This window comes from Acipenser ruthenus, chromosome 35 (assembly GCF_902713425.1).
Source record: "Acipenser ruthenus chromosome 35, fAciRut3.2 maternal haplotype, whole genome shotgun sequence".
Taxonomy (NCBI): Eukaryota; Metazoa; Chordata; class Actinopteri; order Acipenseriformes; family Acipenseridae; genus Acipenser; species Acipenser ruthenus.
This window is the reverse complement of record NC_081223.1, coordinates 11,713,457-11,726,110: the sequence shown is the minus strand read 5'-3', so window position 1 is coordinate 11,726,110 and position 12,654 is coordinate 11,713,457. Positions and strand designations below refer to the sequence as shown.

The 12,654-nt window shown below is 47.1% G+C and overlaps 1 protein-coding gene across 1 annotated transcript; it reads left to right on the top strand.

The window, feature by feature from the left end:
• The first annotated feature begins 711 nt into the window (after positions 1-711).
• LOC117965268 (nestin-like) lies at positions 712-10,279 on the top strand. Its single transcript, XM_059007517.1, has 4 exons — positions 712-1,726; positions 3,142-3,266; positions 4,757-4,830; positions 5,393-10,279. Exons 1-4 carry the CDS (start codon positions 887-889, stop codon positions 9,850-9,852), a joined length of 5,499 nt encoding a protein of 1,832 aa, XP_058863500.1. The 5' UTR covers positions 712-886; the 3' UTR covers positions 9,853-10,279.
• The last annotated feature ends 2,375 nt before the right edge of the window (positions 10,280-12,654 follow it).

The following is a 12,654-nucleotide window of genomic DNA, read 5'->3' as shown; positions in this document are numbered from 1 at the left end:
AAATTTAAATAAAGAATACAGTAAATAACTACCTTTAAGAGGGAGTTTGACGAAGAGCAAAAATATTTGCTGATACCAGTCCATTAAGAGCACATAGTAAGTACGATAAGCGGATGAGAACGATTTCAAATAACAGCGATTACAAAAAACGTGACTACAGAGAGAGAGAGAGAGAGAGAGAGAGAGAGAGAGAGAGAGAGAGAGAGAGAGAGAGAGAGAGAGAGAGAGAGAGAGAGAGAGAGAGAGAACCTCTGGGTGTGAGAATTTCAATCTCCGCTCAGTAATCAGGGATATAGAAACACACTCGTGTGTGAAAATGTCAGACCGCTCTGTGCTTTAATCAGGCGTCTTAAACCACTTCTAAAAAGTCTCCTGCGTTTTACCGTGTGTGGCTCTGTGTTCTTCTCTTTACTGTTTTAAATCAATTGCATGGGTGGCCTATTAAAGTCATCAGTTCAATTAGACAATCGCTCATTTGCCTATTCTGAGAATTTCCCAAGATTTTCAGTTCATACGCACAGCAATCCAAACTACAGAAGCAATGGGGTGTTCAAATAAATGTGCACACAGCTGTATATATATAGCATCAGCAACTGTTCCAGCACTGAAAGAGTTAAGCCCAAAATTGCTCCACCATCCCGCCCCCTCCCTTATCCTTCCCTCCTCCCTCCTCCCTCCTCCCTAAATTTGAGTATGAAAGAGCAAGCTCTCCAGACCATCTGCACAGTAAGAGTCACTGAGAGACACACAGCCTCCCTCTCACTGCCAGAAACAGACTGCACCGGCAGCAGCACTTTGAAACACGCCAGAAGACAAAGAGAGAGAGAGAGAGATAAGGAGAGACAGACACAGAGACAGAGAGAGAGACATTCTCTTGCTCAGCACCATGGAGGTCACGTTTGGAAGAGTCAGTGGGCAGCAGCCTCAGCAGAAAGCACTCCTGGGAGAGGAGAAGTTCCAAATGTGGGACCTCAACAAACGCCTGGAATCCTACCTCTCCAAGGTGAAGTTCCTGGAGGAGGAGAATGAGCTCCTGCGCGGAGAGATAGACCACCTGAAGAAGGACCGGGGGGCCCGATCGTGGAAGGCTGCCTTCGAGGAGGAGCTGAGGCAGGCCAGGGAGAAGGTGGAGGAAGCCTGGAGGAGGAAAGACCGAGCCGAGCTAGAAAGGGACAACCTGAGCGAGGAGATGGAAGGAGTGAGAGCCAGGAGGCACAAGGAGATCACAGCCCAGGAAGAGGTGAAGGAGAGGCTGAGGGAAACCAGCAAGGTCCTGGAAGAAGAACGAAGGAGTCAGATCTGGATGAGGGAGAAGGCAGCCCAGCTAGAGAAGGAGCTCCAGCTAATGATGGAGGTCCACCAAGAGGAAACTTTGAGCCTGAAGACCCAGATCTCTGAATCCAGGAAGAAAAGTGTGGCTCCCAGCAGCTTCTCCTCCTCCTCCTCCCTCCGGCTGGGAGATCTGGGCTTGGATTATTCCAGAAGGGCTGCGGAAACGTGGAAGACAGCCACGGAGGCTTATCAGAACCAGGTGGCCCACCTCGAAGACACGCTGGCCCAAGCCAGGGCCAGACTAGCCCAGGTTTCAGAGGAAAAGAAGGAGGGCTACCTAAGGGCGCAGGGTTTGGCTAAAGAGCTGGAGGGAGACAGGGTGAGGAAGGAGATGCTGGAAGAGAAGGTGTCCATGCAGTGGGGCAGGCAGCAGAAAGAGCTGGAGAAGATTCAGGTAATTTGTTTTTTTGATTTTCCATACAAGGTACATCCAGGGGTTCATTTGTGCCAAATCGCAGTTACCGACACCAGCAATAAGGCATGACCCCCTCCCCTCCCCCTCCCCCTCCCCCTCCCCCTCATAATATGACAAATGCTTTGCGCTTTTAAACTGCATCTGTCTATTTTGCTATTCAGATTTCCATTTCGCCCAATAAAGACAGGACATCCTGTTCCAATTGAAAAGCCTGGGCAGCTGCATAGTTGTATTGTCTGCTGAGTGAGTCAGCAATACAGAAATAAACTCTCTATTCTACATTGTTGAGTACATTGCTGACTCTCAGATCCCCAGTACAGCACTGAGTTCTCTACACTAGACTGTATTGAATTAGCTGGCTCTCAGATCCACAGCACTGAGTTCTCTACACTAGACTGTATTGAATTAGCTGGCTCTCAGATCCCCAGTGCTGAGTTCTGATCTGTATTGAATTTGCTAGCTCGAGGGATACTGAATGGTTGGTTAAAACTATTGTGGCATTTCTTTTGGCGTGTCTTCACCCTGAAAAGGATTCTCATTTTAAATGCAAATGGCCAGCAGGAATGCATTTTGTGGGTTGGGTTTTAGGAGAAGGAATTTGAATAGGCTAGTTTGATTGATAGGCACAGGGCAGTGCGGGCGCTGGACAGCTATGTGAGTAGAGAATGGAGTGTGTTATTAAGCTCGTTATTATTAAGCTCGTTATTATTAAGCTCGTTATGCTCGTTATTATTAAGGTGCTGGGTAATGACAGCGCTGGAGAGCTGAGAGTTTAAAACTGCAGTTACTGCAACACACAATACTTTAAAAAGTACTGAAACTAATGCAGGCTGTCATTCCTCTGTACAACAGCCAGCAGCATCATAAAAATATCTCTCTATTGCTGTCAGCTGGCATTTATACCAAAAAAGGGCCAATTTCCATTCTGACAGAGAGCGTAGGACTAAAGGAATGTCTCTTGACCGCCAGAATAAAAATGTTTTCAGTTTGCAGTCAAGATGTGGAGACAGAAATCTTAGAAACTAGCAATGGGAGCCCAACAGCTTAATATTCTATTAAAATACCATGGCAACGGAAGAAAGAAAGAAAGAAGGAAAGAAAGAAAGAAAGAAAGAAAGAAAGAAAGAAAGAAAGAAAGAAAGAAAGAAAGAAAGAAAGAGAGAGAGGCTGCACACCGTCACTGAAAAACTTTTGTAAGACATGCAACTCCAGTCTTTCATCAACTCTTGCTTTTTGAAGGAGACGTCCATTCATTTAACCAAACTAGAAGCGAAAGACCAAGTTATACATTTCACGTCACTTTAGCGGTCTGTTTTATGATCTGCGATTTCCGAGGAATTCCGTTATCCGTAGTTTTGCGCTCGATCAATCAGTTGTGTCTCTTGTGTTTTCAGGCGGAGGTGGAGAGCTTAGAGAGAGAGAAACAGTCACTGGAACAGCAGATGGCCGTCATTCTCTCCGACAAACAGAACCTCACGCAGCTCAAAATGTCACTGAGCCTTGAAGTGGCCACTTACAGGTAATTAAAAACCACGCCATCATCCCACCGGCCAATCAGAAAGCCATGACATCATCCCCCGGCCAATCAGAAAGCCATGACATCATCCCCCGGCCAATCAGAAAGCCATGACATCACCCCCCGGCCGATCAGAAAGCAGCACACTGGAGGGAACACAATGCGGTGGCTGGCTTTCAAAAAGGGGAATGGTGTCTCAAAACGATTATGTCATTCCTTAACCCTGTCATGTTCAGAGACCTCATCTGGGGACAGATTAAAAAAAAAGTCTCCTACTTTCAATAGTATTATTAGTTTATTTGGCGACTTACAGGTGTAATATACACACACACACACACACACTTTAAAACTAGTGCTGTATTAGTATAGTGCATAAACTAATTTACACAGTGGTATGCAGCTCTGGCCAAAGTTTTGCATCACCCTATAGAATGAACCCTATAGAATGAACTAGTTTTGCTTCATAAAGTCGAATGAAACCTGTTATGGGTTAATGTGGAAGACTAGCCAGCAAATGCATGATAGCCTCAGGTGAGCTCATATGAGCCCATTCTTCCCTCCCCATATAAAGCAGTGAGAAAAAATAAATCTATATTTCTTACAGTATGTGTGCAACACGTTGCACACCAGTGCATGTGTGTGTGTGTCGGTATGACGGGGGGGGGGGGGGGGGGGGGGGGGGCAGGGGGGTACTTGCAAGGTTGCAGATGGCCTCACAATAAGCCGGCTGCTATTTCATTACCATGACAACAGGGCTATAGAGACCGGGCCTTTGTGTCAGCTCAGCCCCGCCCCCCCACCCCACGCGGTGTGTGCCTTTGCTGGACATTGTGTCCGTGGCAAAGTGTCACTCTGCATTAGGATCACTCTTAAAGGTGCAGCGACGCAATGGAATGCTCCAGACTGGAGAATGAGGGGGGGGGGGGGGGGTTGTGCTTTAATCAGGCGTCTTAAACCACTTCTAAAAAGTCTCCTGCGTTTTACCGTGTGTGGCTCCTTTTCTCTTTACTGTTTTAAATTCATTGCATGGGTGGCCTATTAAAGGCATCCATTAAATTAAATTAGACCATCACTAATCTGCCTATTTGGATGATTTTCCAAGATTTTCCATGATGTTCCAGTGGTTTGATTTCATACGCACAACAAATCAGAACTACAGAAGCAATGGGGTGCTCTGACCCATTTCTTGGTGTTTTTTTCCTCACCCACAGTGATGATAAAGAGGCTTCGTTTTCCAAGTGTTGAGCTTCACAGCAGGCATGAAATTTGCACTGATTCCAGGATCGCGTCTCACTTACTCCACTGTCCCAAAATAGGACGCGGTAGTTTGTAGCCAAAACAAAATATCTGATTTTTTTTTTCAGCGTAGAAATATCGAATTAGAACGCATCAAGTTACATGAATACAGCTCGTGTTGATTTGTTTTTTTCAAAAGAGAAATTCATCTGGTACGTCTCATGTACTCAAAATATCTCCCTACCTTTACATTGCAGAGTCCTCCTGGACTCGGAGAGCTGGAGGATTCAAGCCCCGACTGCAGGCTTCAAAACGGGTCCCCTCCACAAAGGTGAGAACAAACGGTACAGATCAGGGGTCCCCAACCCTGGAGATCAGGGGTCCCCAACCCTGGAGATCAGGGGTCCCCAAACCAGTCCTGGAGAGCTACAGGGTCTTCTGGTTTTTGTTTCAGCACTCAGTTACTTAAATAGTCATTTGATTTGTTTTTCTCTGACTTCGTATTGTATGGTGTTCGCAATCCTGCTGTTTCTTTAATACTGCGTTATTATCATTCAGGACTAAATGCCTTTATCCTGCTGTGCGCTCGGCTGCAGAATCCTATCCTATATCCTATCCTAGGATTCTCCAGCCAAGCTCAGAGCCGCTCAAAGCCAGGTAAAGACAGACTTGGAGAACATTGTAATAGCTCAATATAGATGCAACAGAACACACACCACTCCCAAATACTAAGTAACGTTTTAACAGAGTAAGGGAAAACTGCAATTAAAATGACACGCTACTAATCTGTTAAAGTTCTTACTAATTATCGTTTGCAAAATGATTAATTAACCAATCAATCTATCAAAACACCTTTAATTTATCCAGAACTCACTCTCGTTTTGGTTTCACAGATGACGGCTTGGAGTTGAGTTTGAAGGAGCTGCGAGGAAGGGTCCGGACACCGCTGACCGCTCGTCCCCAAAGTAGTCCAGTCTACGCGAAACTGGACGCGACGGACGTCAGGGGTCCGCAATGCACGCCCCCTCTGAAGCCCAATCCGAAGACCGCCGCGCCAATCACAGTCATCGATAAGAGACCCCTAGAAACCCTGAGGAGCCCCGTTGTTGATCCTTCTCCGAAAGAGAATATTATTCAGGAGACCGAAAAAGAAGGATTCAGCGTGATGGAGAACGTGATGACTACTGCCGACTCTGCCAGGCAGGCAGCTTTTCAAACGCCAGGCGACACCCAGGATAAAACATCTTGTGAAGTCCAGGGAGATCTGTTAGGAGATGACGTGAAGACCGAGGCTTGGACCAGGCCTGCAGAGGACAACCTTCCCAGCATGCACTCGGTCGAGCCAGAATTGGGACAAAGCTTTGAGGATCAGCTGTCGGACGCCTTGGATAAGATCAAGGATGAGGACAGAGTTTCACCTGAAGCCCCCTATGAAGACCACCCAGTTTTGAAAGACGGCCGGCTCTTCGAAACGTACCGCCAAGACACGGCCATCTCTCAAAGCACGGCTCTAGAACTATCATCCCAGGCTTGTCCCGAAGTCCTTGCAGACGTGGAAGCGAGTGTCAGGGCTGAAATCAGTCATCCTCAACCGGAAAAAACAGAAGCCTCTAAACCCAGCGGGGATGTGGGAGAGGAAAGAGTTGAGGACAGCAAGAACGGAGAGTCTCTTTCAGAAGCTCAGCAGGCTGTGATGGAGCTAGATAAAACAGAGGAGGAACACCCATCCAGAACCGAGGAAGAGCAAGTGACCATAGAGGAGAAGGTTTCGGTGGCAGATAGCAGCCACGAAGAGGCGCAGCTTAGCTCAGAGGATAACACAGAGATGCACAGCAGAGATGCAGACACTGTAAAGCACCCTGATGAATTAATGAAGACCCAGATGGCTATAACCACGAATCTTGTACAAGAAGTGAAGACAGAGCTTCATACTGTCAGGGACCAGGTCAGTTGGAAGTTAGGAGAAACCGACCCAGAAGATGATCTTTGCTCGCAAGAAAAAGAGCCACCCTTGACCAAAGAGACAGGAGAAGCGGACAAAAGCCTCTTGGAAGAACCTGAAAGCGAAACACGCAGAGGAGAAGAAACGGAAGCAGAGGAGAGTACTCGGGACTTGGGTTCTACTGACAGCAGTCTGGATACCAGCGAGGATGCTTCTGAACTGAACCACGATGAACACGTCACGACCGACACCGTGCTCAAGGGCCCATCGCAAGCTCTTGAGCCGTCTCTATCACCGACGGCACAGGAGGCCGTGTCAAAGACTGAGGAGATAGGAGACAGCAGCGACGTCGACGAGGTGAGCTCCGAGACAGAAAGGGATGATCATTTCGAGGAAGAACAAGCAGCAGAACTGATGGTCGATGATCAAGCAACGCTACTGGGAGAAAACAAAGTTCCCGACGCGGTGCGGAGCGTGCAAGAAACCTCCACGGAGGAATTTGTTGGGAAAACCAAAGCCGAGCTGGAAGAAGACGTCTTTGTCGAGAAGATGGATAAGGTGGGTAATGATGGACCAGCAGACTACTTCAATTTAGACGCGCAGCTCAAGGTGAGCTCGACACCCCCTGACCAGCTGGCTTTCTCGAATGCAACCGAGTCCCCCAGTGTCTCCCAGTCCTGGAGAGTGGAGGGAGGAGAGCTGGAATGCAATGACAGTTACGCCCTTGAAAATACAGTGGCCGACACCCGAACCCTGATCAGGTACGAGAGCGACGAAGACGTGGCAGAGACGACTGTCCCAGGTTCGATATCGGAAGATGCAGAAGGTGACTTGATTACTGCTAAAGAAGGAGAAGGAGAAGAAGAAGAAGAAGAAACAGGTTTAGAACTAAATATGGATTCTGCAAAGGAGGAGAATGAGAAGAACGATGAAAACCTGGCCAGTTTGCAAGACGAAGATGACATGAAAGAGGATAAACACCTGGGTCAGGAAGCAGGGGTTCCCACCGACGAATCAGAAGACGATTCTGAAGGTGAGATCTTGCCTGACACTCACCCAGAAGAAGCTGAAGAAGGACCTTTAGAGAAAGGAGCAGAAACGTTTGAGCCGCGGACGGAAGCTTTCTCGGATGCAACCGAGTCCCCCAGTGTCTCCCAGTCCTGGAGAGTGGAGGGAGGAGAGCTGGAATGCAATGACAGTTACGCCCTTGAAAATACAGTGGCCAACACCCGAACCCTGATCAGGTACGAGAGCGACGAAGACGTGGCAGAGACGACTGTCCCAGGTTTGATATCGGAAGATGCAGAAGGTGACTTGATTACTGCTAAAGAAGGAGAAGGAGAAGGAGAAGGAGAAGAAGAAGAAGAAGAAGAAGAAACAGGTTTAGAACTAAATATCGATTCTGCAAAGGAGGAGAATGAGAAGAACGATGAAAACCTGGCCAGTTTGCAAGACGAAGATGACATGAAAGAGGATAAACACTTGGGTCAGGAAGCAGGGGTTCCCACCGACGAATCAGAAGATGATTCTGAAGGGGAGATCTTGCCTGACACTCACCCAGAAGAAGCTGAAGAAGGACCTTTAGAGAAAGGAGCAGAAACGTTTGAGCTGCGGACGGAGGATTTCGAAAACGCTGCAAAGGACGACGCTCCGACCACGACAGTTGACGAGCATGATCAAGGGGAGATGTTTGTGGAAGGGAATGCAGAAGCAGGTAAAGACTTGGTGGAGAGCAAGTTAGAAACAGAAGAGGAGTCAGCTGAGGATGAAGAAGTTAGCTTGGCACACGATAAAGAACTAGACTTGAAAGTAGACAACGAAACGGACACGGACAGGGGATCCCACACTGAACCAGTCCTGGAGGAGGACACACAGCTTGAGTTGGACAATGAGGTGCAGAAGGGATTTCACAGTGAGGAGCTAGAGAGAGCACAAGAGGTGGAATCACACGACAAAGAAGAAGAAGAAGAAGAAGAATCTCACAGTAAAGAAAGTGAGACAGGACTGGAGGGGGCTGATAATGAGAGAGCTCAGGAATCTCTCGCTGATGTCATGGAGACAGAACCGAAGGGAGACACAGAGATCAAAATGGACAAGCCACCAGAAGACGGGGAATTCCACATTGAAGAAATGGAGATGGGACAAGACACTGAGACAGACAATCTAGTCACGTCCCCATTGGGAACAAAGGTGGACGATTTGGCGCCCGTGGCAGATGAAGAAGGAGAAGAAGACCAACATTCTGAAGAGGACTGGCTGGCAGATAAGCAATCCACAGGTTCACCCTTAGATCCGAAACCCGATTTAGCTGAGGAGCTGATCGAGCCTGTTGCAGACTCTGGAGATCACACAGGGGACAGAAATGAAGAGGGACATCAGAATCTCTCCATGCTGACCAACGTGGATTACACGGAGGAGCTCTCCTTACCCAGCGACCGCTGCAACACCTCCGACAGCTTATCGGGGGCCAACCTGGATTCAGAAGGATCGTACAGTTCTGAGGACGAGTCTCCCAACGCCTCGCAGGTGCTGCCCAGCAATGAAACCCAAGCTGAGACGGAGGCGCAAAAACCCACTGACCGCCAGCCAGCGAGCGATTCAGAAGATTCGACGGCAGACTCTTTGGAAGTGGTTACATCTCAGATGTTCCAAAACAAAGAAAGAAACAATGAGATTTCCCCTGGGGAGGTGCAGATGGAAAGCACGCAACCTGAACATGAAGAACAGGAGGTTCTGGAGACATCTGACCCAAGTCAGTGGCAAGCTAGGGACTCTGTCTCAGCAGGTAAGGAAGCTGATGAGGGTCTCCACAAGTTACCTGGAGATCTGGCAACTGCAGAGACCATGGCAGATGAATACAAGAGCTCTTTCCAAAACTTCTGGGAGTCCCCAAGCAGCACCACAGCTGACATCTTCCGCCTGGATCCTAAAGACACCAAGCCCGCCACCAACGGACAGCAGAGGGAGATCGGAGACCCAGTGCTCTTAAACGGAAGCTCTGTAAACGGCAAGCGCTGGGATGAGAAGACGGAAGCCTGGCGGAGCACAGAAAGCACGGAAGAAGGGTTCTTAGATGTTAAGGAAGATGCCTCAGGTGGTAAGGCTGGACTTGACACTCAAGTGAACCCAGAGGTCCAGCAGCCATGGGAGCAGACGATGGATCAGAAAACGGAATTCAGGGAGGATGGAGGAGGAGAGGAAGATCGGAAGGCAGACGTCGAAGGAGGTGGTGCTTCTCTGATCCAGAAGAAAGCAAACGCCGGCGAGGCTGTCTCCACACTGCTAGTAGAAGGAGACCTCCCCCAGGACAGCATCAAAGGGGTCTTCTATGGAAGCAGGGGGCATGAAGAGGTGGAGCATTCAGGCGATTCCCTCGAGGAACACGACTCCTGGTCTTCAGAGGGGGAGTAAGAAGGACGCTGGGAGTTAAAGTGATACAACACATAAGCCAGCTGGTTTCACAGAGCACTAATCTGGGTCTACCGACAGTGATGTTACCTTTGGGCAAAGCAGTTCAAGATGAATGCTATTTTGAGCTCTGTGAAACCAGCCTTAGCTGCGATTTATCATAGCTTTTCACTCCAAAGTGGAAATGATTCGATTTTGTTCTAAAAAAAAGACACACTCTGCTTTTAAGTTACTAGGGGTCCGCGTACTGATTTGTAAATCGATTCACATGGTTTGAATGGAAGGAGGGCTGCAGTTCGGTCCCGGGACTATAGGATTCTAATAACGCAATATTGCCGCAGCTGGAGAAACGTTTCTCCAGATATATGGGAGAATCGTTTTTAAAAGATCAGTATCAGTAGCATTCGCAAAATAAACGTATTTGATTTCATTTCGCGTCTGTGTTGTTGTCTTTTTTCTTTTCTTTCTTAAATACTTTGAACTCCTGCCCTTAGCTCTGAGTAACTCATTAAGTAGTAGTAATTCAGTTTTCTTTATTTGTGTAATTTGATGCATTCTAAATCAATGTTGCTTCAATTCGCTGATGCCACAGCAACTTAAACAACAGTACATAACACAATCATAATTTTAAAAAGTTAATCATTGGGTGGATTTATTGCAGATCACAACAATGTGTTTATAAATATTATATATATATACAGTGCCTTGCGAAAGTATTCGGCCCCCTTGAACTTTGCGACCTTTTGCCACATTTCAGGCTTCAAACATAAAGATATGAAACTGTAATTTTTTGTGAAGAATCAACAACAAGTGGGACACAATCATGAAGTGGAACAAAATTTATTGGATATTTCAAACTTTTTTAACAAATAAAAAACTGAAAAATTGGGCGTGCAAAATTATTCAGCCCCCTTAAGTTAATACTTTGTAACGCCACCTTTTGCTGCGATTACAGCTCTCTCTCTCTCCTCTCTCTCTCTCCTCTATCTATCTCCCTCTCTCCTCTCTCTATCTCTCCCTCTCTCCTCTCTCCCTCATGAGTGGTGGATTAAGTCTGCTGTATAATCTCTCTCTTTCACGGCTGCTATCCGAGTGAGTCAGTGTGCGGCCCACACACAGAGCCTGGCACCGACCCAGCTACCCTGACCTTCAGTGCGGCCGATCGACAACTCCGTGCCCCAGGCCTTATAAGGAGAGGCTGTCGGGACAGGCCTGGAGGGGTGGGGGTTGAAGACAGATTGAAGAACAATAGATGATGACTTCACAGTCTTCACTGCCTCCTTTATTCACCCCTCCTCTTTGTTATTCATTTGATTATTTTCAGGGGGGAGAAAAAAATAAATTGATTTACCCCTCTCTCTCCTCTCTCCCAAACTCCTCTCTCCTCTCTCCTAAACTCCTCTCTCCTCTCTCCTAAACTCCTCTCTCCTCTCTCCTAAACTCCTCTATCCCAAACTCCTCTCTCCTCTCTCTCCTCCACGCTGAGAAACTGCACGCCTCACAGCACCACCACAATGCAGAGATGATACAACCCCAGAGTGATAATTGCATTACTTTCTTAATCTATCTCTTTTGTTTCCTTTTTTTCATTCACTTGTTTGTTCATTTGAAAATCGAACAGAAGTAAAAACCAGTAAGTCTAGTCAAATTGGTTTTACAAATGTTTTTTTTATTTTAAGTAACTATTAAACTATTAAGGCTTGAGGCACGGAGACTGAACTGCTCCCTCCCTCCCTCACCTTCCTAAGAGAAAGGGGGCTCCCTCCAGTCCAGGAAATTCCTTTCGGATTGCAGAGGTAACGTCACATTACTGTGAATAAATAGCGAGGGCTGTTGCTTTGTGGTATGTGATAACAGCCCTGGCTCAAGGCCTCTGTCTGATGCAATCTTTTGAAACACAGGGTTATTGCTGGCCAGCTGCACTTAGGACCCTATTTTTAAAACAGAGAAACTAGAATCAAATTGAACGGTCTGCTGGCAAGCAGACAGACAGACACACAGAACCCCGAGTGGTAATTTGGGGTTGGAGGGGGAGGGGTGTGGAAGCGAACAAAACTAGGAAAATAAAATCTGAAAGAGACTTGCTTTTAAAAAGCTGCCGAAAGACTTTGCGGTCGTAGCAGAAGTCAGTGGTAGCGAATGGAGCGAGCCCAGAGTCAGCTGTCTGGTGAATCACACAGACTGTGAGACCATGTCTGCTGAATGAGAGCAGACCAGCGGGCAGATGATTCCATCTTTACTTCTGTGTTCGAAGGGCCAGTTTAGAGATGCGATCTCTGAAACCAGCAACCACTCACACCAACAACTGCTCATCACAGGCTCATCACAGCAACTCCAAAGACAGGAACTCCAAAGACAGGACAGGACACAGACTGGAATAATTAAGGAGGCAGCAATTTCCTAGCATAGTAATTCATGGTTTATTAGATTCAGTTTGGCCGGCTTTTTTTTTTTTTTTAATTCACTTTTAACCCATTAAGTACCAGATATCTAATAGTCAGAACAGCTGAATTGATGTACTCTCTCTCTCTCTCTATATATATATCCGCCCTCATTTCAACAGGTATCGCTCTTGTCTTCATTATCCTGACTTATTTCCCCCGGGGGCTGGCACGAGGCACGACTTCATGGGAGATTTTGGGGTAGTATTCCGCACAGACATGCGCAGTTACACTCTGCGTGCGCGATTCGTCCTGTAGTTTATACAGAAGCTGCTGCGGGCACCAAAATAAACTACAGCAAATCAACATGCCTGTATGTCTGATTTATTATAATAATAATAATAATAATAATAATAATAATAAT

What these genes read in the sequence shown, in the direction of transcription:
- LOC117965268 (XM_059007517.1), top strand. Translation starts at nt 887, where the DNA reads ATGGAGGTCACGTTTGGAAGAGTCAGTGGGCAGCAGCCTCAGCAGAAA. An exon ending in CTTGAAGTGGCCACTTACAG is followed by an intron (nt 3,267 to 4,756) that starts GTAATTAAAAAC and finishes TTTACATTGCAG; the next exon opens with AGTCCTCCTGGACTCGGAGA. An exon ending in AACGGGTCCCCTCCACAAAG is followed by an intron (nt 4,831 to 5,392) that starts GTGAGAACAAAC and finishes TTGGTTTCACAG; the next exon opens with ATGACGGCTTGGAGTTGAGT.